Source organism: Zonotrichia albicollis, chromosome 19 (assembly GCF_047830755.1).
Source record: "Zonotrichia albicollis isolate bZonAlb1 chromosome 19, bZonAlb1.hap1, whole genome shotgun sequence".
In the NCBI taxonomy this organism is placed as follows: Eukaryota; Metazoa; Chordata; class Aves; order Passeriformes; family Passerellidae; genus Zonotrichia; species Zonotrichia albicollis.
In genome coordinates, this window is record NC_133837.1 from 13011080 (window position 1) to 13032192 (window position 21113).

General features: G+C 59.9%; 2 protein-coding genes across 5 annotated transcripts in view; both read right to left on the minus strand.

Annotated features, from left to right (window-relative positions):
* Nucleotides 1–6054: 6054 nt before the first annotated feature.
* On the minus strand, nt 6055–15179 carry ENDOV (endonuclease V). 3 transcript variants are annotated; one of them, XR_012583132.1, is made up of 10 exons: nt 15019–15177; nt 14478–14649; nt 14150–14284; nt 13759–13798; nt 13560–13672; nt 13390–13458; nt 12731–12859; nt 9228–9313; nt 7450–8776; nt 6055–7361 (listed from the first exon to the last, which is right to left on the minus strand). XR_012583132.1 is itself a non-coding variant. In XM_074554812.1 (9 exons), the coding sequence occupies exons 1-9, from the start codon at nt 15054–15056 to the stop codon at nt 8749–8751; spliced, it is 810 nt and encodes a 269-aa protein (XP_074410913.1). In that variant the 5' UTR covers nt 15057–15177; the 3' UTR covers nt 6055–8748. The 3 variants fall into 3 exon arrangements, 2 of the variants coding, with proteins under 2 accessions (XP_074410913.1, XP_074410914.1); XM_074554812.1 differs by having other exon boundaries at nt 6055–8776; XM_074554813.1 differs by lacking the exon at nt 9228–9313 and having other exon boundaries at nt 6055–8776; nt 15019–15179.
* A 25-nt stretch (nt 15180–15204) lies between these two features.
* The window catches only part of RNF213 (ring finger protein 213), a 46367-nt gene continuing 40458 nt past the window's right edge, over nt 15205–21113 (minus strand). For both annotated transcript variants that reach the window (XM_074554796.1, XM_074554795.1), the window contains exons 55-66: nt 20726–20906; nt 19901–19995; nt 19366–19617; nt 19034–19166; nt 18388–18471; nt 17903–18083; nt 17596–17797; nt 17435–17512; nt 16940–17137; nt 16610–16699; nt 16324–16502; nt 15205–15797 (exon numbers count right to left, since the gene is read on the minus strand). In XM_074554796.1, coding sequence (XP_074410897.1) covers nt 15644–15797; nt 16324–16502; nt 16610–16699; nt 16940–17137; nt 17435–17512; nt 17596–17797; nt 17903–18083; nt 18388–18471; nt 19034–19166; nt 19366–19617; nt 19901–19995; nt 20726–20906 — 1827 coding nt within the window. In that variant the 3' untranslated portion in view covers nt 15205–15643. The remainder of the gene's footprint in view (nt 15798–16323; nt 16503–16609; nt 16700–16939; nt 17138–17434; nt 17513–17595; nt 17798–17902; nt 18084–18387; nt 18472–19033; nt 19167–19365; nt 19618–19900; nt 19996–20725; nt 20907–21113) is intronic.

Here is a 21113-nt window from a genome sequence, read left to right on the forward strand (position 1 = left end):
CCGGGCTTCCCGGGGCTGCGAGCGACCCTCGAGCTGCTCTTGGCCCCCCAAACCCTGCGGGTATCGATGGGAGCGCTCAGCTCAGGCATCGAGAGGCAGAGCAGCCCCGGGCAGGGCCATCCCTGTCCCTGTCCCTGTCCCCATCCCTGTCCCTGCCGCAGCTCCAGGCACGGCCCCAGCAGTGCCAGCTCCTGCGGGAGGGAGGGAAGGAAGGAGGGAAGGAGGATCCTGGCAGCGTGAGGAGCAGCCCGGCCCATCAATCTCACACCGTCCTGGCACTCCCGCAGCACCGGGAGCGCGGCTCGGGTTTGGTGGCAGCAGCTCTGCGGTGACAGCCAGCCCCGAGCTGGGAGCAGGGAGCGCTGCCCGCCCCGAGCGCTAAATCCAGCAGCTCTTAGAGCAGATGGAGATCTTGGGCTGCGTGAGGACAGGCCCAGGAGCCGGGAGATGGCTCACAAACACCGCCGGGGGCCAGGGCCGGTTCCTAAGGGCAGGAGCAGCTGGGATTTCCAGCTCTGATCCGGCTGCTCTGCAGGCGCACGGCAGGAAGCGCCGGGCCGGGCTCCCTCCATCCTGCATCCTCCTCTGGGGCTCCCAGGGGTGGCAGGACGTGATGGGGAGAGCAAAACTGAAACACGCTGCGTTTTACAGCGAAACAGCCCCGAAAAAAGGAGCCAGCGTGTCCTGGAACGGCCTTTCCCCCTCCCTGCGAGCACGGGAGCGCCCGGGGCCGCCTGCGAGCGGAGCTGCCTGCGGCAGCGGGACCGGCAGCGTCCCACAGCATCATCACCACCATCACCATCATCCCCAGCATCACCGCGCAGCCCGCGGCGGGCCTGGCGCTTCATCAATGCCGGTGTCGGATTAATTAGCAGCGAATGTGTCACGGCGCGGCGGCTGCGGGAGCACATGGCTGCGGGAGCCCCGGATTAAAAATGCATGAGGCAGGAACGAGGGACAGCCCCGACAGCCAGCGGGGCTCCGCTCCCCGCATGGGCACGGCGGGGCCGGGGAAACCACAGCAACGGCGGGCACGTGGCTGCAGAAAGCGCTGTGCCTGCGCTCCCAGCGGGGCTCAGGGGGATGGAGATCCTCTCCTCTCTAGCACGGAGCTGTGAGGGGCTGGACATCCCCTCCTCTCTAGCACAGAGCTGATGGGGGGTCAGACATCCCCTCATCCCCAGCACGGAACCCATGAGCGGTTCTACATCCCCTCCTGCCCAGCCCGGAGCCGGGAGCAGCAGCATCCCAGGGGGACCCCGGCCCTGGGGCTCACAGCAGCTCCAGCCTGAGCTCCCCGAGCGGGGCCGAGGGGCTCTGGGCACCACGGGGAGGGTCCAGAGAGCACCCGAGGCTCCCCAGGGACACCGAGGGGCTCCAAGAGCCGCCCTCAGGCTGGCACGGGAGGAGGAGGAGGGCAGTGGGGCGGGCAGCAAACCCTGCAGCCGGGCAGGGCTGGGGACATCCCGGTCGGGGAGGATGAGGATGGGATGGGATGGATCCCTGTGTGAGAGGGCGGGGGAACAGGACCGAGCCGTGCCAGGGCCGAGCCCGGGGCACCGCGGGCAGCTGGACACGGCCCCGGGCACCGAGTCAAGGCCGACAGAGCGTTCCGGTCACGGCCGTGAGTCACGGGCTGCGACCGCGGCCCTCAAATGCCACTCGGGAGCCTTGGCTGGCACAGCACCGGTTCCTACAGCCGAGGCACTGCCCGGGCATCCCGGCCAGCACGGAGCCCTCCTCCCTGCGGGGAACACAGCCAGAACCGGCAGTCCCAGAGCCAGCGCTGCTGTTCACACCCTGCAGCCTGCCCACGGTGCTGCTGCCCCAGCCAGGCTGGCACAGGACACCCCATCCCTGCCCAGCGCAGGAACGCGGGGCTGCCCCCGGCTCTGCCTTCTCGGAATCTTGTCACAGCCTTTCCCCGGCTCCTCCTCCTGCGATTTTCCAGCTGCTGTCACACGTCACCTTGGCAGCTGCTGCCTCCATCCTTCCCATCCATCCCGGCGGATTATGGAGGCGCTGGGATCTCAGACCCCGCCGAGGAGCTCTGGGCGGATCCTCCTCCGGCTGGGGGTCCCGAGCCCATCCTGGGGGCGCAGAGGGGAATAACAGCCCGTGTCCCACCGGAGGGTCCCCAGCCAGCCCCGCTCCGCCCTGGGACAGCCCGTGGGTGTGCACGGAGCAGAGGCAGACTGTCTTCCCAAAGCTGATTAAAAATAGATGCAGCATCAAACTAATTATGGAGATTAATTAGCATTTGTGGAGCAGAGCGAGCACAGGAGGGGGCACACGGGGAGGAGAGGGTGGTGCAGCGGGGTCAGAGCCCATCCTGTGCTGCCCCAGCACCCCCGGCGCTCCCCAGGGCTCCCCAGGGGTACCGGGGCAGCACATCTGGGGGCTCCCCAGGCGCCCACTTCCCTCCGTGTCAGCAACAGATGCCAAACCCCACGGCGCTGCTGAAATGAGGTCAGCGATGGCCTGCGGCACGTTGGAGCATCGCTCACCCTGCCAGGGCTGCGGGGCGAGGTGCCCAGGGCAGCCGGGGCAGGAGGGACGGAGAGCTCCGGAGGGATGGAGAGCCCTGGAGCAGCTCGGAGGGGCGAGCAGGGCTGCAGGGTCAGCGCTGGTGGAAGCTGCGAATGGCAGCACCCGAGCATCCCACACTGGAACCTGCCCCCCAACACCTGACGGGGCTGTACAGCCCCACAGGGACACGGTGGCGCTGATTTATTCCTTCTGGAAAGCGGAGCAGGGCCCCAGGTGCCCCCTGTGCTGGTGCCCACCCCCTGCTCACACAAAACCTCCCCTCTCGGGAGGTTTCGGGCACCGATGCTGGATTTGGGATGCAGCTCCTGCTGCAGCTCTGCTGCCCTTTCCAACCCGGCCTCGGGAGCTGCTCCCTCCCGGCGCATTTGGCAGGGCCCGGGCAGGAGAATTGGAAAGGAAAGGAAAATCCTCTTTGCAGCAATGGATGGGATGTGGAATTTATCCACCTGCAGTGAGGAGGCTCGGGGGGACCGCACAGACCCGCCTGACCGAGGGGCTTTGGAGGGGACTCGGCTCAGAGGTGGCGCCGCGAGAGGCCGGGATGCTGTCCCCAAGGGACGGGGATGCTGTCCCCGAGGGACGGGGATGCTGTCCCCGAGGGACGGGGATGCTGTCCCCGAGGGACGGGGATGCTGTCCCCGAGGGACGGGGATGCTGTCCCCGAGGGACGGGGATGCTGTCCCCGAGGGACGGGGATGCTGTCCCCGAGGGACGGGGATGCTGTCCCCGAGGGACGGGGATGCTGTCCCCAAGGGACGGGGATGCCCCCGAGGGACGGGGATGCCCCTCGGGTGAAGCAGAGCCCGGCTGCAATCCTGCCCTGCCTCGGCAGTTCAGGCACGAGCAAGAGCCACATCGAGCTAATTGGATCCCAGTTTACCGCAAACAAAGAGAAGGCAGGTGACATTTACCTAGCGGAGTAATTGATATCCGAGTAATTTGTTGGAGTAACCTCATTACACGCCAGCTGGATTTCCACACCCTCCCAATCCCACTCATTACAAACAAGGTTTGTGTGTTAATCAGAGCGCTTTAATCACGGCGCTGCCCACCATCCCTCCGGCAAGTTACAAAGCCGCCAGATTTATCACAGACTCTAAACGCTCTCCCAAGGATCGCTGGGGATTTGAGAGCAGGCAGCGCTGCTCCTCGGGAAAACAGCGGATATTTGTCCCTGAAGCGATGCACGGGGGCAGAGCCGGCTGCGGCACCTCCTCTCCTCCCTTCCCGCGGGCTGTCCCTCCATCCCCGGCCCGGCTATCGCCGCCTCCTCCTCCTCCCCGCACAGGCAGGAGCCGCTCCCTCGCCAGACACGCGGCTCCAGCCACAACACGAGCCGGGAGCCGCCGGTGGAGCCTCCCACGCGGGGAGCGCGGGGCTCCGGAGGCCCACGAACACAGCCCCGGCTCCGAGATGGAGCTGCGGGGTCGGAGGGCAGCCCCACGAACCGAACCCCACGAACCGAGTCCCCCGAACACGGCCCCGGCTCCGAGATGGAGCCGCGGGCAGCCCGGCGCTCCAGAGCTCCCGGAGCGCAGCCCCGCAGCATCCCGAATTGCTGCTAGCATAGTCCGGGGTAAGGAAGCAAAGAGGATCTTAGCATAGCAACTGGAGATGTTTTATTCAGCCGCACATGACACAGAGGGTCTCCGCTTTCTCTCTACGGGCCCTGGGGGCTGACCCTGCTGCCGGGGCCAAGCAGGGAACAGGGAAGGGGTGGCTCAGGGACAGACACAGGGACAGGGGAAGGAGCCAGCGGGGTCTGACGGCTGTTTGAGGGGAGCCCCTCGTGCCTCCCCAGAGCAGGGAATGCCCCAGGGTGTCCCCACAGCCCCACGAGCAGAGCCCTGAGCTCCGAGCAGTGCCCAGCTGGGCTCCGCGGGCACAGGCACGCTGTGCCAAGGAAAGCAGGGAAAGAAAAGCGCGTTCCTAAGGAAACATCCTGCACCGAGCCCCCGGGGCGGGAACCGGCCCAGCAATCCATCACGGGCTGCTCCCACAGCCTCGCTTCGTGGTTCCAAAGCTGATCCGTGGTGGGGACAAGGCGCTCCCAGCGTGTCCCCATGGACGGACATGGGGACACCCAGAGCATCCGGGGCTGCCCCCCCGAGAGCAGCCCCCCCCTGCACCTCTGCTCTGCCCCCTCCTCCTGCAGCCCCTGAGGGGTCTCAGGGCCGGCTCTGCTCAGCAGCAGCGGCTCCTGGGCTACCAAAGGGCAGGGAAGGGAGCAGATCCAGCCCCCAACAGGAGAGATCTGTTACCCCTCGGATTTGCCGCCTTGCTTGGGGCTGAGCCCTGCACAAGCTGCTCCATCACCCTAATGACACAGCTCATAATCATCTCATTTGCTATTAATTTGCTTGTCAAGAGAAATTCCACTCATTTGCTTTTAATTAATGGGGCCTTAAAATAAAGCCGGGGGGGGGGGGGCTGGCGGGGCGCTGGTGAGAGGATCAGGGAGGATCAACCAACACCAACAACGGGAAGAGCAGTTGGGGGGAGAACTATTTATAGGGCAAAAGGAAGGGGAATATTAAAAAAAAAGGACAAAAGGACAAAGAAAAGGAACCAAAAGCCCTGCAAGGGAGCGATGACGTTTCCCAGCTCCCTCTGCACACCCGGCTCTGCCCAGGAGCCACCACATCCAAGAGGCCTCAGCTGCCACGGGAGGGAGGCAGCAGCACTAAAAGCGCCCATTTAGAGCCCAAAGCTGGGGAGTGCTCCGAGGTCCAGGGGACACAGCTGTGCCTGCCAGCCCCACACACACCAAAGGCTCCGGGAATGGGGGGAGAGAGGGGCTCAGCTGCTGGGCCCAGCTCCACAGCCAGGGCGAGCACCCAGAGCTGCAGCTGGACCTGGTTTGGGGAGCCAGGAGCGAAGGAGCCCCTCCTGAACCCTCCCAACCGAGCCAAAGGGAACGGGGGGCAGGGAGGGGGGAAATCCCCGTGAAACGCTTCCCCCGTGCTCACCAGGAGCGTCCCAAAATACAAACCCTGAGTCACAGGAGCTCAGACTGCACAGGCAGCACCTACACTGCCACAGGCTCCAGACACGGAGGTGGGAGCTCATCCCACCCAGCCTCAGGCACCTGGCACGGCCGCCTCAGAAACCAGCGAACAAACAGAGCTGCATCCTAGAGCAGCTCCTCTCCCTCTCCTGGGACCAGGATAAACAAGGCAGGCACAGGGATCCTCCTTCCTGCTCTCCAGGACACAACAGGGGGAACAGATCCAGAGAACCTGCAGCAGAGCCATTCAGCACCTGGGAGTCAGGACCCCAAGCCCAAAGCAGTTCTGCCCCATTTGTCACCCAGGAGCCGTCCCTGGGCAGCCCCAGCTCCATCCCTGCCCCACAGCTCATCCCCAGCACCTCCACCCAGCCAGCCCAGGTGGAAACGGTGAGAGAAACCCCCCTGGTGATAACAGGAGGATTCACAACCAGTCAGCAATAACCACTCTCTGATTCCAACAAGGTACACCCAGAAAAGCCAATTCCCAGCAAACAGAGAGTTAAAAAAGACAAGCCATCTATGAGTTTATTTCGAAGGACACTCAAGCTCCAGTCTCTGAGTTTCTGTTAAGAGGTTTCAAGCATTACAAAGCGATTTCCCCTTCCCAGGGTTATAAACCAATTAGATAAAGACCAAGTTAATCCCTTATTGTGTCCAAAGAGCCACAAGCAGACACCAAACACAGAGATTAGTCCCTTCCTTTAGGAAGGGCTGAACTGCCACGTTTGGGCAGCTGGGAGAGCATCCCAAAGGCACAGAGCCCCAGCAGGGCTCACAGGACACTGCAGCACCATCCCCTGCCCAGGTGACTCATCCAGAGTCACCTGAGCTCACCTGGGCTCGGGAGGAGCTCAGGGCCTCACCCCGAGGGAAGCCGGGGCAGTGATGCAGAGCTGGTTTTTATGCTGTATTTTTTGATTTTTCACCTGATTTTCCCTCACCCACGGGCAGAGGCAGCGGGGGGGGGCTCAGGCCAGCTGAGGACAGCAGAGTCCCCAGCCCTGGGTCCCTCACAGGCTGAGCACACGGACCCTCCATGGATCCAAACACCCAGATCCCAGCAGGAGCACCCAGTGACAGACCCTGAGCAGCCACAGCCTCGTGTCCTGCCTGAGCTGGGGTGGATTCCTCCAGCTCCCACCCAAACCACAGCTCTGGCTGCAGAGCCTGCCCTGACCAGCCCACCCCAAAGCTCCCATTGTCAAATACCAACCAGAAACACAGAAAAATGTCACCAATGGATCAGGGATTAAAACCACAGACATTAAAAGTGAGATGAAAGCCAGACACTCACCAGGGCAGGAGAAGCCACAGTCCCACACTCTGAAGGTTCCTCTGCTCTGCCAGGGCCAGCCTGGAAAAGCTGCTCCCCTCAGAGCCAAATGAGGAGCCCAATTCAGCACACCTGGGTCAGCCTGCACCCACAATGAGGAGCCCCATTCAGCACACCTGGGTCAGTCTGCAGCCACAATGAGGAGCCCCATTCAGCACACCTGGCTCAGTCTGCACCCACAATGAGGAGCCCCATTCAGCACACCTGGCTCAGTCTGCACCCACAATGAGGAGCCCCATTCAGCACACCTGGCTCAGTCTGCACCCACAATGAGGAGCCCCATTCAGCACACCTGGCTCAGTCTGCACCCACAATGAGGAGCCCCATTCAGCACACCTGGGTCAATCTGCACCCACAATGAGGAGCCCCATTCAGCACACCTGGGTCAATCTGCACCCACAGTGAGGAGCCCCATTCAGCACACCTGGGTCAGTCTGCAGCCACAATGAGGAGCCCCATTCAGCACTCCTGGGTCAGTCTGCACCCACAATGAGGAGCCCCATTCAGCACACCTGGGTCAGCCTGCACCCACAATGAGGAGCCCCATTCAGCACACCTGGGCTGAACCAATGGTGTCACTCAGAATTTGGGATGACCCTCCCAGCACAGGCCAAATCAGAAACCCAGGTGATTCCCTGGTGTTCTGCCATGAGCTCCGGGAAGGAGCTGTCCCCTGCCCACCCTGTCACTGGTGCCTGAATCTGTGACAGGCGTTAGGACACTGTCCCCATGGCCAGAGAAGTCACTGTCTGTGTGGGGCTGGAATGAGGAATGAACGGATCCCTGCTGCCTGTGGCTGTCCCACCCTGCTCCCTCAGGCCAGGGCAGAGGAGGTTCTGTGTCCTTGCAAGGAGGGGACATGGCTGTCCCTGTTTCCCCTGTCCCCAGCCCTGCCCTGCTGGCCCCAGGATTTGTCACTTCCCCCCTTTCCCCACCTGGTTCAGACCCAACACAGCAGAGACACAATGGGCTGGGCTTTGTCCTCCCCACCCACAGCAGCTCCAAGACAGAAAAGAACAAGAGTTGTACAACAAATTTATGCAAAATGGAGGTGAAACAGCCCACAGGGCCCCTCCCCACCCCCATAAAGCTGCCATCTTCTTCCTCTTCAGGCTGGAATCTTGCACAGCCACACCAGGATCTCCCAGAGCACCTTCTGCTCTTCAGAACAGTCAGGAACCACCTGCCAGCCCCAGCCAGGACCCCACACCTTGGAGCAGCTTTGGTCCTGCAGGATGGACCAGGGTTGAGGATGATTTGGGCACAGAAGCTCTGGGCTCTGCTCCTCAGGCTGAGCTGGGGCTGGGCCAGGTGTCCAGGCTGGCATTTGGGCACCTGGAGCTCTCTGTGTGCCAGGAATGACCTCCTCATGCCCCTGGGAGGCTGATGGGTGATGGCTCCTGCCATCCCTTCCCCTGAGATGATCCTTCCTCCAGGAGAGCTGCAAGTGGGGCTGCTGCTCCCCTGCAGGGGCAATGGAGAGCCCAGGCTGCAGGGACAGGGGAAGCTGCTCCAAAAACAGAGGGAAGGGAGGTGTGGTGGCACACACAGGCTGCCTCTGCAGTGCCTCAGCACCTCTGGAAATCAGCCCTGCAGCTGCACAAGGACTCCAGGGAGGTGCTGCAAACTCACACGTGAGCTTTGCTTGCACAAAGACTTTAACAGTACTGGAAAAGGAACCCTGAGAAATTCACTACAAGGACTGTCCCTGAGCAGTGGCTGGTGCTGTGCTGTGGGGCACAGCCTGGCACAGCTGTCCCCAGGGTGGCACTGGGCTCCTGCACCCAGCAGGACTCAGCCTTGTGCAGGACAGGACCCAGTGAAGAGAAGCTCTGCACTTTCTTCTGGCACCATGCTAATCCTCTGATTCAGTCTCGTTTTTGCTGCAGGGACACAAACGAGAAAATAGGAAGCAGTTTTACAAGAAGTAGAAGCCAACAGGCACAAACAACTGGCACTTGGTGAGTTGAGCTCCTGCAGCCCAGGGGCAGGTTTAGCCCTGCACTGACACCCAGCGCCCCACCTTATGTAAGAGAGGAGGACTCTGACCCTCCCCAGGGCCTGGGGCCAAAACCAGCTCCCTGCAGGTATTTCTGTCCCCCTCAGGTCACACCTGTGGGCGTTTGGCTTTGCTGAAAAAAGAGCAAATCCCTGCTGCCCTTGCCCAGCTCAGGACAGCGTGCGAGGCAGCGTGGCCACAGGGAGCAGGAATCACCTCCTGCAGGCTGCACACGTCCTCACCTCCCCACGAGCTCACCCGGTTACCCTGCCTGGACCCTTAATGCCATTAGTGCAGCTCATGGCAGAGCAGGTGCCCTCTGCCCACACACCCACCTCTGGGGGCTGGCAGGCACGGCCTGCAGCCCCTCCACGGGAGCACAGGGCTGCCTCCGCAGGTACTCCCTGGACCTGATGTCAGCCTGGAACAGAACAGGAGAAGGAGTGAGCATGGGCTGAGCAGCCTGGCTGCAACCCCAGTGTGCCCATCCACCCTGTTGTCAGCACATCCCACCAGGAACACACCAAGGAGCACCAGGCACACCCAGAGCTGTTAGGAAGCGTTGCTGGGCACTCACTGGGTGTTCCTGTCCCTACTCCGAGGTGTTTGCTCAGCCCTCCAGTGCTGCACAACACCTGCAGCGGACCCCTGATGCCACCACAAGCACATCCCGGGCTCCTGGACAACCTTGAGGAGTGGCAGTTGATTTTTACAGTCCTTCAAAGTTTTTCCTCTTTTAGAAACTCCTGTGCCATTTCCGAGCAGCTGCTGTGCCCACCTCAAAGGCAGAGTGTCTCTCCCCACCTACAAAGCAGGATGTGACCTTCCCAGCTGGAAAAGCTTCACAGTGTCTGGTGACGAGCTCAGAAATTGGGTTAACACATCCCTGGGGACTGTCCTTGAAGCTCTGCTGCTCTCCACCCCGTGCTGCTGCCCAGGAGCCTCTCCTGCAGCCCCCAGGCCTTGGTGGAGGCCGTGCCTGCTGCTGGAACCTGCTCCACAACTGCAGAGCCTCCTGCCAGCTGAGAGGAGAGAGTTACATAAGGGGTGGTTTGTTTGGGAGATTTTTTTCCCTCCTCTCTATAATTGGACAGTTTCATAACCGAACTGACAAATAACTTTGATCACTCTTCAGGATAAGCGATTACGTGATGCATTTTATAACCAGGCAAGGAAGCTGCTCAGTGGTCCCCACGGGCACAGCAAGGAGCAGGAGCCACAGCTACCAACTATTCTTCTAGGGAAGAAAATCCCCAAGCACCTTGTGCTGAGAACATCAGCCAGTGCTTGATGAGGTGGCAGTTCCCAGGCAGGGCTCACTCCCAGCACAGCACTGGAGTCAGCTTAAGGTGCTGATTAACCACGGGCTAATCAATAAGATGGATCACTGCCCAGCAATAATCCTCACAGATCTGGGCTATTTTCAGAGGGGATCAGTGCTGCCTGTGGAAATGCTGCTTTGCCTGTTACCTGAGGGGTCAGGGTGGTCCCTGGGCACAGCAGGGTTGGAAGGGGTGCCCCCAGAGACAGCAGTGACTGCTGCCCAGTGCCAGAGAGGCTGGTGCCCTGTCTCATTCTTCTGAGGGCAAGTGCTCAGCGTTTCACAGAGGGTGAGCTGCAGTCCTGCCCTTCCTGCTGGGCTGGAGCACCCTCAGGCTGTGCCAGCAGCGACTCCTGAGCCAGCACCAACCTGTTGGCACCCAGGGGCAGCTGAAGGAAGCAGCAAGTGAGCAGAAGGCTGGGCAGAACCTGACCCAGAGAGAGCAGAGCAGGCTCCTGGTGCAAGCCCTGGCAGCTGCAGAGTGGGCACAGGGAGCTGGGAATGAGCAGGCTGCCCCAGGGTGGGCACAGGGAGCTGGGAATGTGCAGGCTGCCCCAGGGAGGGCTCTGACCTGTGCCAGCAGCAAGGGCAGCTCTCTCAGCAGGGCCTGGGCTGCTCCAGGGCCCCTCAGGCTGTGCTGGGCTGCACTGGGAGCTCCCTGCAGGGCCTCACCAGGAGCACAGCTCTGCTGCCTGGGCCTGGCACGTGGAACAAGGACTGAGTGGGATGTAAATACTGATTGCAGGTGACAAGGGCAGCTCATCCCCCTGCTTCCTCCAAGATCTCACTCCTCTCATCTGCACCACAGGCAGCTCCTTGGCAGCACAGCCACGCTGTGGGCTGAATGCAAATGGAAGCCTGCTGCTCCCTGCCTGGGTAATGTGCATTCCTGGGAAGCACCACATCCCCTGGAGCAGGAGCCCGAGCTGCCACAGCAGCTGCACTGCACATGCTGCCCTCACACAAACCCCAGGAGCTGTGCAAAGCTGAGCTCTCACAAACCACTTCATTTCCAGGGCTGCCAGAACTTCCAGAGCAGGACTTGGTGGCCCACAGGTCTTTCCTGACACTGTAAGCATTTCTCCTATCAGGTCGGCAGTTTCTGGAGATGTACCATGGCAAAAAGGCCACGCCAGCCACCCATGGCAGGATTCTCCACAGCCTCCTACATCCCAGCCCCAGCTGCAGGTGCTCAGGAGCTGAGGCTGTCAGCCCTGCCTTGCCAAGAGCTGTGGCAGTCACCACACAGAGGAAGCAGAGCAGGGACAAGTCCTATGGAAAGGTTCAAGTGTCCTCATCTCCTGCCATCCCTCTAGAGTAAACACACTCCCCTGTTGGATTTCTCATCTCTCTGTAAGAAAAGTGATAATAATTCATTCCATCACTCCAAGAAAAAGGTCACAGGGAACTTGAAGAGTCTCCGAACATGAGCGAATGCTGGAGATGGCTGGAAGCGAAACGAGGGTGATGAAAAGCTCCAAGACACCTTTCTGTTTCCAAAGGGAATGCTTCTCCCTTCCCTTTGAACACAGACTGCAGAGCTGGCTCGAGCTCTGCAGAGGCATCTGTCCTGGCTGGAGCAGGTTACATAAGGAGCTCCAGCAGCCTCCCCCAGTCTGGCAGGTACTGGGGCTGGGACTGGGAACTGCAGCTCTGCTTGGACGCCCCAGGCTTGCTCTGCTCCAAGGAGTTCAGATTTTGGGGTAGTTTGTGAGCAGATCTCAGTTCCAGGGAACGCTGCAGCTCTGGAGCAGCAGGGTCACCCAGCACTGCCCCGGGGGCTGCTCAGGTGGGCACACCCCTGATCCCCCAGCCTGGCACAGCAGCGATGCCAAGGGGCTGTCCCAGGGCAGTGTTAGGGACAGGGACACGCCAGGGTTGCTCCTGGCTCTGGGCTGTGGAGCCACCAACAGCAGAGTGACCTCGGGCAGAAGGGAAGGCCAGGCCAGAAGTCCCAGAGGCTTTGAGCTCCTCAAGAGCCTTTCCCCGAGTTGTGCTGCGATTTCACACCAGCCCAGGCTGAGCCGCGGTGGCGGCAGCAGCCGGTGCCGGTGATGCAGTGCTGTCACCTGCTGGCTGCCGGCTCCGTGCGGCAGCGGGAGAGGCCCAGAGGGGCAGCACTGCAGCGGTGCTGGGCTCCAAGGGCCTGGGAAAGCCGCACTGCCAGCTCCTGGGGACTGGCAGCAGCGTGGCATCAGTCAGGCTGGCACTGCAGGCAGGGCTGGCAATGCTGCTGGGCACTGCTCAGGGGAACTGGTCCTCACTGGGAGGACCAGTGAGCACCACCAGGGGCTGGGGAAATGCCCAGCACAGGAGGGGCAGCTGAGGCTCTGAGCAGCCCAGGGCTCGGCAAACACTGCCCCAGGGGTGCCATAACTGTCCCGGGGGTGCCCTACCTGCTCCAGGGGTGCTCTACCTGCCCCAGGTGTGCCGCACCTGCCCCAGGGGTGCTCTACCTGCCCCAGGTGTGCCGCACCTGCCCCAGGGGTGCCCCCCCCTGCTCCAAGCATGCCGTACCTGCCGGATGGGCTCCGGGATGCGGAAGCGGCAACAGGCCCTGACCAGGGACACGGCCGTGCCCAGGCTCACCCGGTGGCCCACGGACACGTACAGGGGCCTGGAGCTGTTGCTGTGGCTCCGCAGCACCTGGGCAGCCAGAAAGGAGAGATCAGGCAGTGGAGAGGCTTGTTTGAACACACACAGAGGGGTACTGGAGTTAGGAGCCAGCCAGAGCCCTGGGGTGGGGTGGGGGCTCTGTGTTGGCAGCTCCCAGCCTTCCTGAACACTTTCCCCATCCCAGTGTCCCCGTGTCCCTTCCCCAGACACTCGAGGCTGCTCGGGATGCAGGAGCTGTGCCAGCCCAGGCTGGCAGCACCCACAGGAAGAGTCTCCCAGCTGCCTGTTCCTGCTCTGCTCTGAATCAGCCGCTCCCAGCCCGATCCCCGGGAGCTGCCAGGGAACTGGCACCTGTCCCAGGCTGCAGCTCACCATCCAGGCTGCTGGAGCACCTCAGTGCCACAGCCACAGACAGCAATGCTCCCAGCACCTGAGCTGCCAGCTCCCTGCAGCCACCTGAGCTCTCAGGAAGGGGCCAGCAGTGCCACTGGTCACCTGTTCTCACCTGCAGGGCATCACTGAGACAGCCCCACTGTGGAGAGGGACAAGGGACAACTTACCATGCCCAGGACCTTTCCTGAGGTGCCTGTCAGTGGGAATGCCTCTCCTGACCTCTGCAGGGAACGAACCTGGAGATAAACACACACACATCAGTTCATTAGCACACCATTGTAGGTGGCTGTCCAAATTCCCCCAGGATGTGAAAAACCAAACCCCAGCCTGGCCTAACCTGCTCCTTGTGCAGCTCATCCCTGACCAAGCCATCCACGTGCAGGAGGTTCTTGGCCACGCCGATGCACGGCAGGTCTGTCAGCACTCCGAGGTGACACGCTATGCCAAACTCTGCCAACAAGGAGCCACTGTAGCTGCGGGACACCAGGCAACAGGAACGGCAAGGAGCAGCACAGGGCTCTGCAGGAACAGCCTACCTCTGGGATGGAGCAGGCCATTCCCATCCACCAGAAGCACCTGAAAAAGCCAAAGCACAAATGTTATTCCCCGGGCACTGAGAGCACTCCCAGGAGCAAGGAGGAGTCTCTCTTAGTTCCTCAATTCCCCCTGTAAGGCTCCTCCTGACTGCCTGACCCTGACGCAGCAGCAGTGTGGGACTGGCAGTGCCCTGCACGCACCATGGGCTCCCACTGCCACAGGAGGCCTGGCTGCTCCCAAATCCACATCCCTGCTCCCCAAGGAAAGGGAAGGGATGCTCCAGCACAGCTCTGCCCATGCCCCTCCTGCCCCAACAGCTCAGGCTCCAGAGGGAGAACACCTTCCCTGGGATTCTGCAGCCCAGCTCGGGACAAGAGAAGCACAGCACACCTGAGGCTGGAGCTGGGGCTCCTCCTGCTGAAGTCTCTGCACAGCTTCCACCAGGACAGGCACCTCTCGGAAGGCGAGGAACCCGGCCACGTACGGGGCGGTGACGGGCACCATGCGGCAGTCCTGGTACAGCACCTGGGGCAGGCACGGGCACCTTCCGCTGTGCCAGGCTGCTCCAGCCGTGTCCAGCCTGGCCTGGGACACTGCCAGGGATGCAGGGGCAGCCACTGCTGCTCCGTACCCCTGTTCCAAGGCCTGCCCAGCCTCTCTGTGAGCATTCCTCCCCATATTCACCTCCCGCCGCCCCAGGTCCCGTGCCGGGCGGTACCTCGAGGTCCGGGTAGCTGAGCACGACCAGGGAGGCGCAGGCACGGCTCTCGTCCCCCTTGCTGTAGGACAGATCCACGCCTCCCACTCTGCGCAGCCCCGCGAACTGCGGCTGCTTCTGCCAGGGCTCCGTGTCCTCCTCCAGCACGCTGGCCCTCAGCCGGGCCTGCTCCCTGCGGGCCGGCCGCGATCACCGCGGGCCGCTCCCCGAGCCCCGTCCCGGACCGCGCCTCGTTCCCTCCCCGGGGAGCCGCAAACCTCAACCGGGGCCGGAGCACCGGCGGGTCGTGCCGAGGGTACCCGTGCCTTGTGGGGACGCGGGGCCGGGCAGCCCCGAGCCCCGTTACCGCTCTCAAGAGGCGCCGCCGGCGGTCCCCGGGATCCGTCCCAGCCCGACTCCCGTTACCGCTCCCGGCCCCAGCCCCATTACTGCCCCAGCCCCGCTACCGCTCCCAGCGGCGCTGCCGGGCGGTCCCCGGGGACCGTCCCAGCCCGACCCCCGTTACCGCTCCCAGCCCCAGCCCCGGACTCAGCCCCGTTACCGTTCCCAGCGGCGCCGCTGGGCGGGGGACGCGGCCATGGCGGCGCCGGGCCCGCCCGTCCCGCAGCGCCGCCGCTCCCCGGAAAGCGCGGCCGGGCGCGGCCGTTCCGGGCCGGCGGCACCGATCCCGTTCCCGATCCCCGGCCCCGATTCCCGACACCGATCGCGGAAGGAGCCGGGAGCAGGCGCGGGAGCTGAACAAGTTTATTTAAAGGGAGGGGAGAAGCCGGCCGGGCCGATGCGGGCCGGGCCGAAGGCAGCGGAGCAGCCCCGGCCCTCGGGGCTCCGTGTGCGGGCCCTGCCGCAGCGGGGGCGCCGGGCAGGAGCCGCTTCTGCAGCCAGCGCAGAAAAGCAGGCAGGAAAACGCCAACCCTGCCCCGGCACGACGGCACCATGGCTTGTAAAAAAAAAATCCTTCATGTTCCTCCAGTGGCTCTGGAGCTGTGGCGATCCAGGGTTCACACCGAGCTGCTGGGTCAATTTCACAATCCTCCACGGCCACTCTTCGCATCAGGTGTAAAAACAACAACCCCAAACCCAAAGAACAACCAACAAGCCCCACACAAATGCCCAGAGTGGCAGAAGCCCTGACACGGTGTTGTGGCAGTCCCTGGCAGGGCTCTGTCCTAACTGTCCCTGTGCTCCCTCTTGAAGGCAGCAGCTGCTTTCCAGGTACCAGCAGCATGAGACAGGAGAATCTCATCTGGGAATGTGTCTTCCAGCTCCAGAGCTAAGTCAGAGTCTTTGTCATCAAGGTAAGGCAAGAGTGATTCCTTCAGGCTGGAAGACAGAGCAGAATGGCATTAACAGCTAAAAGAAAAATCCCGCAAGTTCCACAGTATGAGTGCAGTGCACCCACCCAAAATACTCAATACCCACAAGTGAACAGGTGTGTGTGTAGTGAGAAGGGTTAAACAGCCAGGTGGAGGCACAGAGCCCAGTGAGGGCAGGCTGCAGGACAGAGCAGAGCTCTGGGGCTGAGCTGTGCCTATCCCTGGAAGCTGGCCTTGAGCACCATCAAGATTTTTTCCAGCCTTAATGAGTTTGTGATTCTGTTATTATTTTATCCAAGTGCCTGCAGAAGTGCTGGTGTTTGTGCCCTGGCCAGCAGTGTCCCCAGGAGAGCCTGTGTGAGATGGAAGTGACACCTGCCAGAAATGGCTGTGGATATTCCTGATGCTGCTGCCTGGGCCGTGTCCCCCAGGCCATGCATGTGCTAAGGGAGTGTTCCCACTGTGTGCATGCTCAGAGGCAGAGAAGCTTCACTTGAGAACAACTGTGGTGGCTTTGGGTGTGCAACTCCTACCTCCATGTGGGTTTGAATTCCTGCACAGCTTGGGCACGTCTCAGCTTCAGGGTGATCATTTCATGGAGCTCCTGCAGGAAGGTTTCCAGCCTGCAGTGCACCAGGAAGGTGTGCAGGAGCTTGGCAAGCTCTGGGGTGAGCTCTTCTTTGTAGTCTGGACTGACATCTGCAAAAGGATCCTAAAAATGCAGCGAGGGGAGGAAAAACCCAAGGACACATTTGAGCAGCTGCAGGCAGGGCAGGGCAGGGCAGAGGGGCTCACACAGAGGGGCTGGGGGTGCCATACCCTGCCGAGGCGCAGCAGCTGCTCGGATTTGTGGGCACACAGGAGCTGCCACAGGGCCATGCTGTGCCTGAGCTGGCACCGTCTCAGGGCCTGGAAGAGAAGGACAGCTGTGGATGTGAGGGGTGTCCTTGGAGCCTGTCCCCAGCCTGCCCTGCCCAGGAGAGCTCAGCACAGAGCTCATCCAGCCCTCTCACCCTTCCCCAGCTGCCCTCAATAATCCAGTTTTTGATACCACGACAGGCAAAGTGAGAGGGCTCTGTCACACAGGCTGGATTTAGCATAAACCAGATTTTACCCCACAAAGGTCTGAGCTTTGCCCTCAGGACTCACCTGCAGCACGTGAGGGTTTGTCTGATCCCCCATCTGCAGAACCTGCTCAATGTACTCGGTCAGCAGCATGTCAGCGTTCTCACCAGCCATGGCCAGGAAGCCCAGGGTGATCTCAGTGAGGGACAGGGCATCACACACATCACTGTAGGACTGCAGCTCCCCACTGATCATGTTCATCACAGAACTGGGCAGGGCACTCTGAAAACCACAAAGTCACGGTTAATATTGTTTTAGAGCCATTCCGTTTTCTGTTCCAATTGCTCAAGTCAAGGAAGACAAGAGAGCCCCAGATTCAGGAAAATGAAATGCTGAACTGTTTCAGCATTTCCCTTCTCTTTGCAAATCCTGACTGGCAGCACAAGGCCAGACTGCAGTACCCAAGGCATGCTGAGAAGTCAGCAGGCAAGGCTTTGGATGGACAAGGCAGGGCACAGAAAACCCTTGGAAAAGCAGGGATTTCATGCTTGCCCTGCTTCCTGCAGTGCAGGAACCCACCTGCTCCAGCTTGTTCCTGACATCACTGAACAGCTGCTCGTAGTTGCGGTCGTGTCTGTGCACCAGGGTGGGGATTCCCTGTCAGGACAGAAAGGCAGGGATGTGAACCCTGGAATGGTGCTCCCAGAGCCCTCCTGGCTGCACAGCCCTGCCCCTCCTACCGTCAGCGTGATCAGCGGCTTCCCCTGCAGGAACTTGCTGATCACTTGCTGCTGGATCCTCTCCAGGTCAAAGTCCTGCAAGGTCTCCCCTCCCTTCTCCATGCTGTACTGGCAGTTGGACAGGATCAGAGGGATCAGGTCCCTCTCCACCTCATAGCTGATCAGGTGCAGGTCGGCCACCTCCGAGGGGCTGATGAGGTACCTGCAGGGAGCAGAGGGCCCGTGCTCAGAGGGAGAGGCCTCTGGGGAGCGGGGAAAGCTGCCTGAGAGGGAGCAGGGATGCAGCCGAGCCCAGGGAGCAGCACACCTGTCATCCTCCTTGGTGTGCCTGTGCACAGAGTGCACCAGGTCGTTGTGCAGCCCGATCAGGTAACTGGCCAGTGCCGTGGAGCACAGCCCCAGCCCCTGGCGCCGTGGCAGCAGCACCTCCAGCCTGCTGTCCAGGCTCAGCTCAGCATCACAGTAGCCTTTGGGCAGCTTGATTTCCCCTGGAATACAGACAGCAGGGTTTGAGGGGGCCCAGAGCCACCCAGGCTAGCCAGGGCAGGAGGTACCGAGCTGAGAAAAGCTGCGCGCTCAGTGTTAGGGACAAGCATGAAAGGGAACAAGTTCAGGTGAGAAGGGAAACAAATTCAGGAAAGAATACTACATCAGGAAAACAAATCCCTCCCCTTGTACCTACATTCTTAAAATTCAATGGCCAAGCCCGGTTTTGAGGCTATGCCTCAGCATCAGTGATGGGAGGAACCTGAACTCAGCACGAGGAGCAGGGCTGGGAAAGAAGCTGCTCACCATTGGTGTCCAGGGAGCTTCTCAGCTTGTTCCAGACAGACAGAAACACATTCACTCTCCTCTCCAACAGGTCCCTCATCACATCTGAGAAACAACAAAAAGATAAATCCATTAAAGGCCTTTTCCTGGTAAAACTCTCCAATACAGGGATCTTCAGAGCACACCACTGAACTCCAGGCAACTGTTCAAACAGACACCAAACACCTTTAGAAAGGTATCAAATGGAGTCATTGGCTCAGTTTATTATTTTTCCATTATTGTCTGCTCCTGCATGACCTTTATGTACTTCTCCGTAAGTACTTAAAAGCATCAGTAATTGTACTTAAATACAATTGAAGGAGTTGCCACAAACTTCATGAAAGGAAGGGAAGGATGTTCATTCCACTCTTAGGGAAGCCCTGCTCTAGGGCTGAATTTAAAATGCCCACAGAACCGCTGCTGAACTGCACAGAGCTCCCACCCCTCATAAAAAATCTCCTGTACTTAATTCCCTTTAAAGTCATCTGGTAACTTTTCCAGCCCTATCCAAGTCTCAGTTCATTTGGGTGAGAGTTAAAAGGAAAAGGTGAGTTTTCCCCTTCACTTTCAACTGGACAATCCGGCACTTTATTTTTCATTAATTACAATTTTGGCAGCATCTCCTCACCTGAGTGGGGCTCCCTGAGGAATTCCCTGATGGAGCAGTGTTTGATCTCTGCTGTGTTCTGGAATTGCCTCACCAAATCTCTCTGCAGAGCCAGAATCTCTGGCAGGAATTTCACCAGCCTCAGCTCGTTTTCCTGGAAGAGGAAAGGGAGCCTGTGGGTAAAGCTGTACTTGGACAAACCAGTTGGGAATATCTATGGAATTACTTCTTAGATGTTTAAAAAACAACAATATCTTCCGTGTTCATTCTCAAGCTCATGGCAAGTACTGAGATAACCCAAACTTGGTTTAGTCCTGGGCAATGCCAGGCTCTGAGCCCTGTGCCAGCCCCACCTTTTGCAGGAACTTGCAGAGGAGAGGGACGGTGTCCTTGGCGTTCTTCTGCTGCACAACGTGGCCCAGGTTCTCCACAGAAACCCTCCTGCGGCAGCTCCACATCCTGGAGTGGTGCACGTGGCTGTCCCCTGGCAGCTGGGACAGGAAGGCAGCTGGGTCCCCATATACCAGCTTCACTATGGGGTTGGAGGAGATTCTCTCATCCTCTTGGATCCGGCGGTTCAACTTGAGAAGCTTTTTATCCAAATCCTGCATTAAAAGAATAATAAATTATTGGATAGTGTGAAATACCTTCAGCTGAGCTAAGCCATTTCTGCTTTTCCAGCTATACAGATCCATCCCAGAACAACCCCAGCCTCAGGCTCCCATTTCCCCAGGTAGATAAAAGGTGGCTAATCCTTAACCTGCAGCTGTGCCATGGAAGGGCTGGCTTTAGGAATAGCCAGGTGAAAAGTGTAGATATTATAGCACATCAGATTTCCAGTGGATTTTGAACTGCTCAGCTGCTGACTCTGTATAGCAGATTTCTCACCTCCAATTCAGGAACAATAATTGTGTCTGCAACAATTTCTTCCCATTTGTTTCTCTTCCCCTTGGTGGACAGAAACTCATCAAACTGCACCAGCCCTGCAACAGGAATATTTCACCTCTTACATCTGCAATATCTCAGTGAAAAGAAAGCACAGATTCACAGGTGCCAGAAGTTAACTGAGTATCTTGGTCCAGCTGGAGAGTGACACCCAAGCATCACACAGTGAGCCAGGGTTCCAGGAGCTTCATGTGAATGATGGGCACATTTACACAGCTCCTTCATAACCCCAGAAATATTGAACAGGCTGTCCAAGGTCAGACCATGATCAATGACAGGGTGAAGCTTGGAATACTGGCTGGTGCTGCCCACCCTACAAATGTGGGCCATTTACACATTAATGCCTCTGTGCCACAGTGACTCCAGAGCCCACCATGAGCCCCACCATGAGCCCTCTTCTCCCAGAGATTCTGGGAGTGACTGAGAGGCAGCACAGAACAGGGACCGCACACAGCACGGGCTGAAGGCTGGGAGAGCAGCCCTGCTCAGGAGCTGCAAGCTCTGCAAGCTCTGCCCATCTGTCATGACACTGGTTTGTCAATAATTCATTTTCTGAGTTATTGACTGCACCAAACCTTGCAAACCTTATGTACCCGACTGAAAGAAGCAAACAGCCAAAAATTCTTCCCTCCCTAAGAAGCTTCAAACTCTCTCTTTTCCTCCTCAGCTGACTGCTGCTGTTGGAAGGGGTTTGTCAGCAAGGTGGCTGCATGGCCACAGCCCCTTGAGCACAGCCCCAGGTGGGACAGGGCAGGGGGCTTTGCTTACACTGGCCTGGCTGCTGCTGGGGGGCCTGCAGGAGGCTGCTGAGCACCAGGTGCACGATGTTGATGGTGTCATCCACACTCTTCCCCAAAATCCTGGTCAGCTGTGCCAGGTCCTCCTGAACGTGCTGCTGCAGGAAGCTCATCACATCCTCCACTGCTGGCTTGATCATCCTTCCCAGGGACTAAAGACAGCAAAGGCAAGAGCTGAGCACAGCCAAAAACATCCAGGGAAGCACAAAGCACACAGAGCTCTGCCCTGCCAGGCACCCCACGTGTGGGATTCCTGCTACCTGTGCCCATCAAGGCTGGGCTGGGTGGATGTGCCTGCATGGAAATGAGGAATTAACCAAAATCCCTCCTGGGCAAGGAGGGAGGGAATTTGGGTCTTG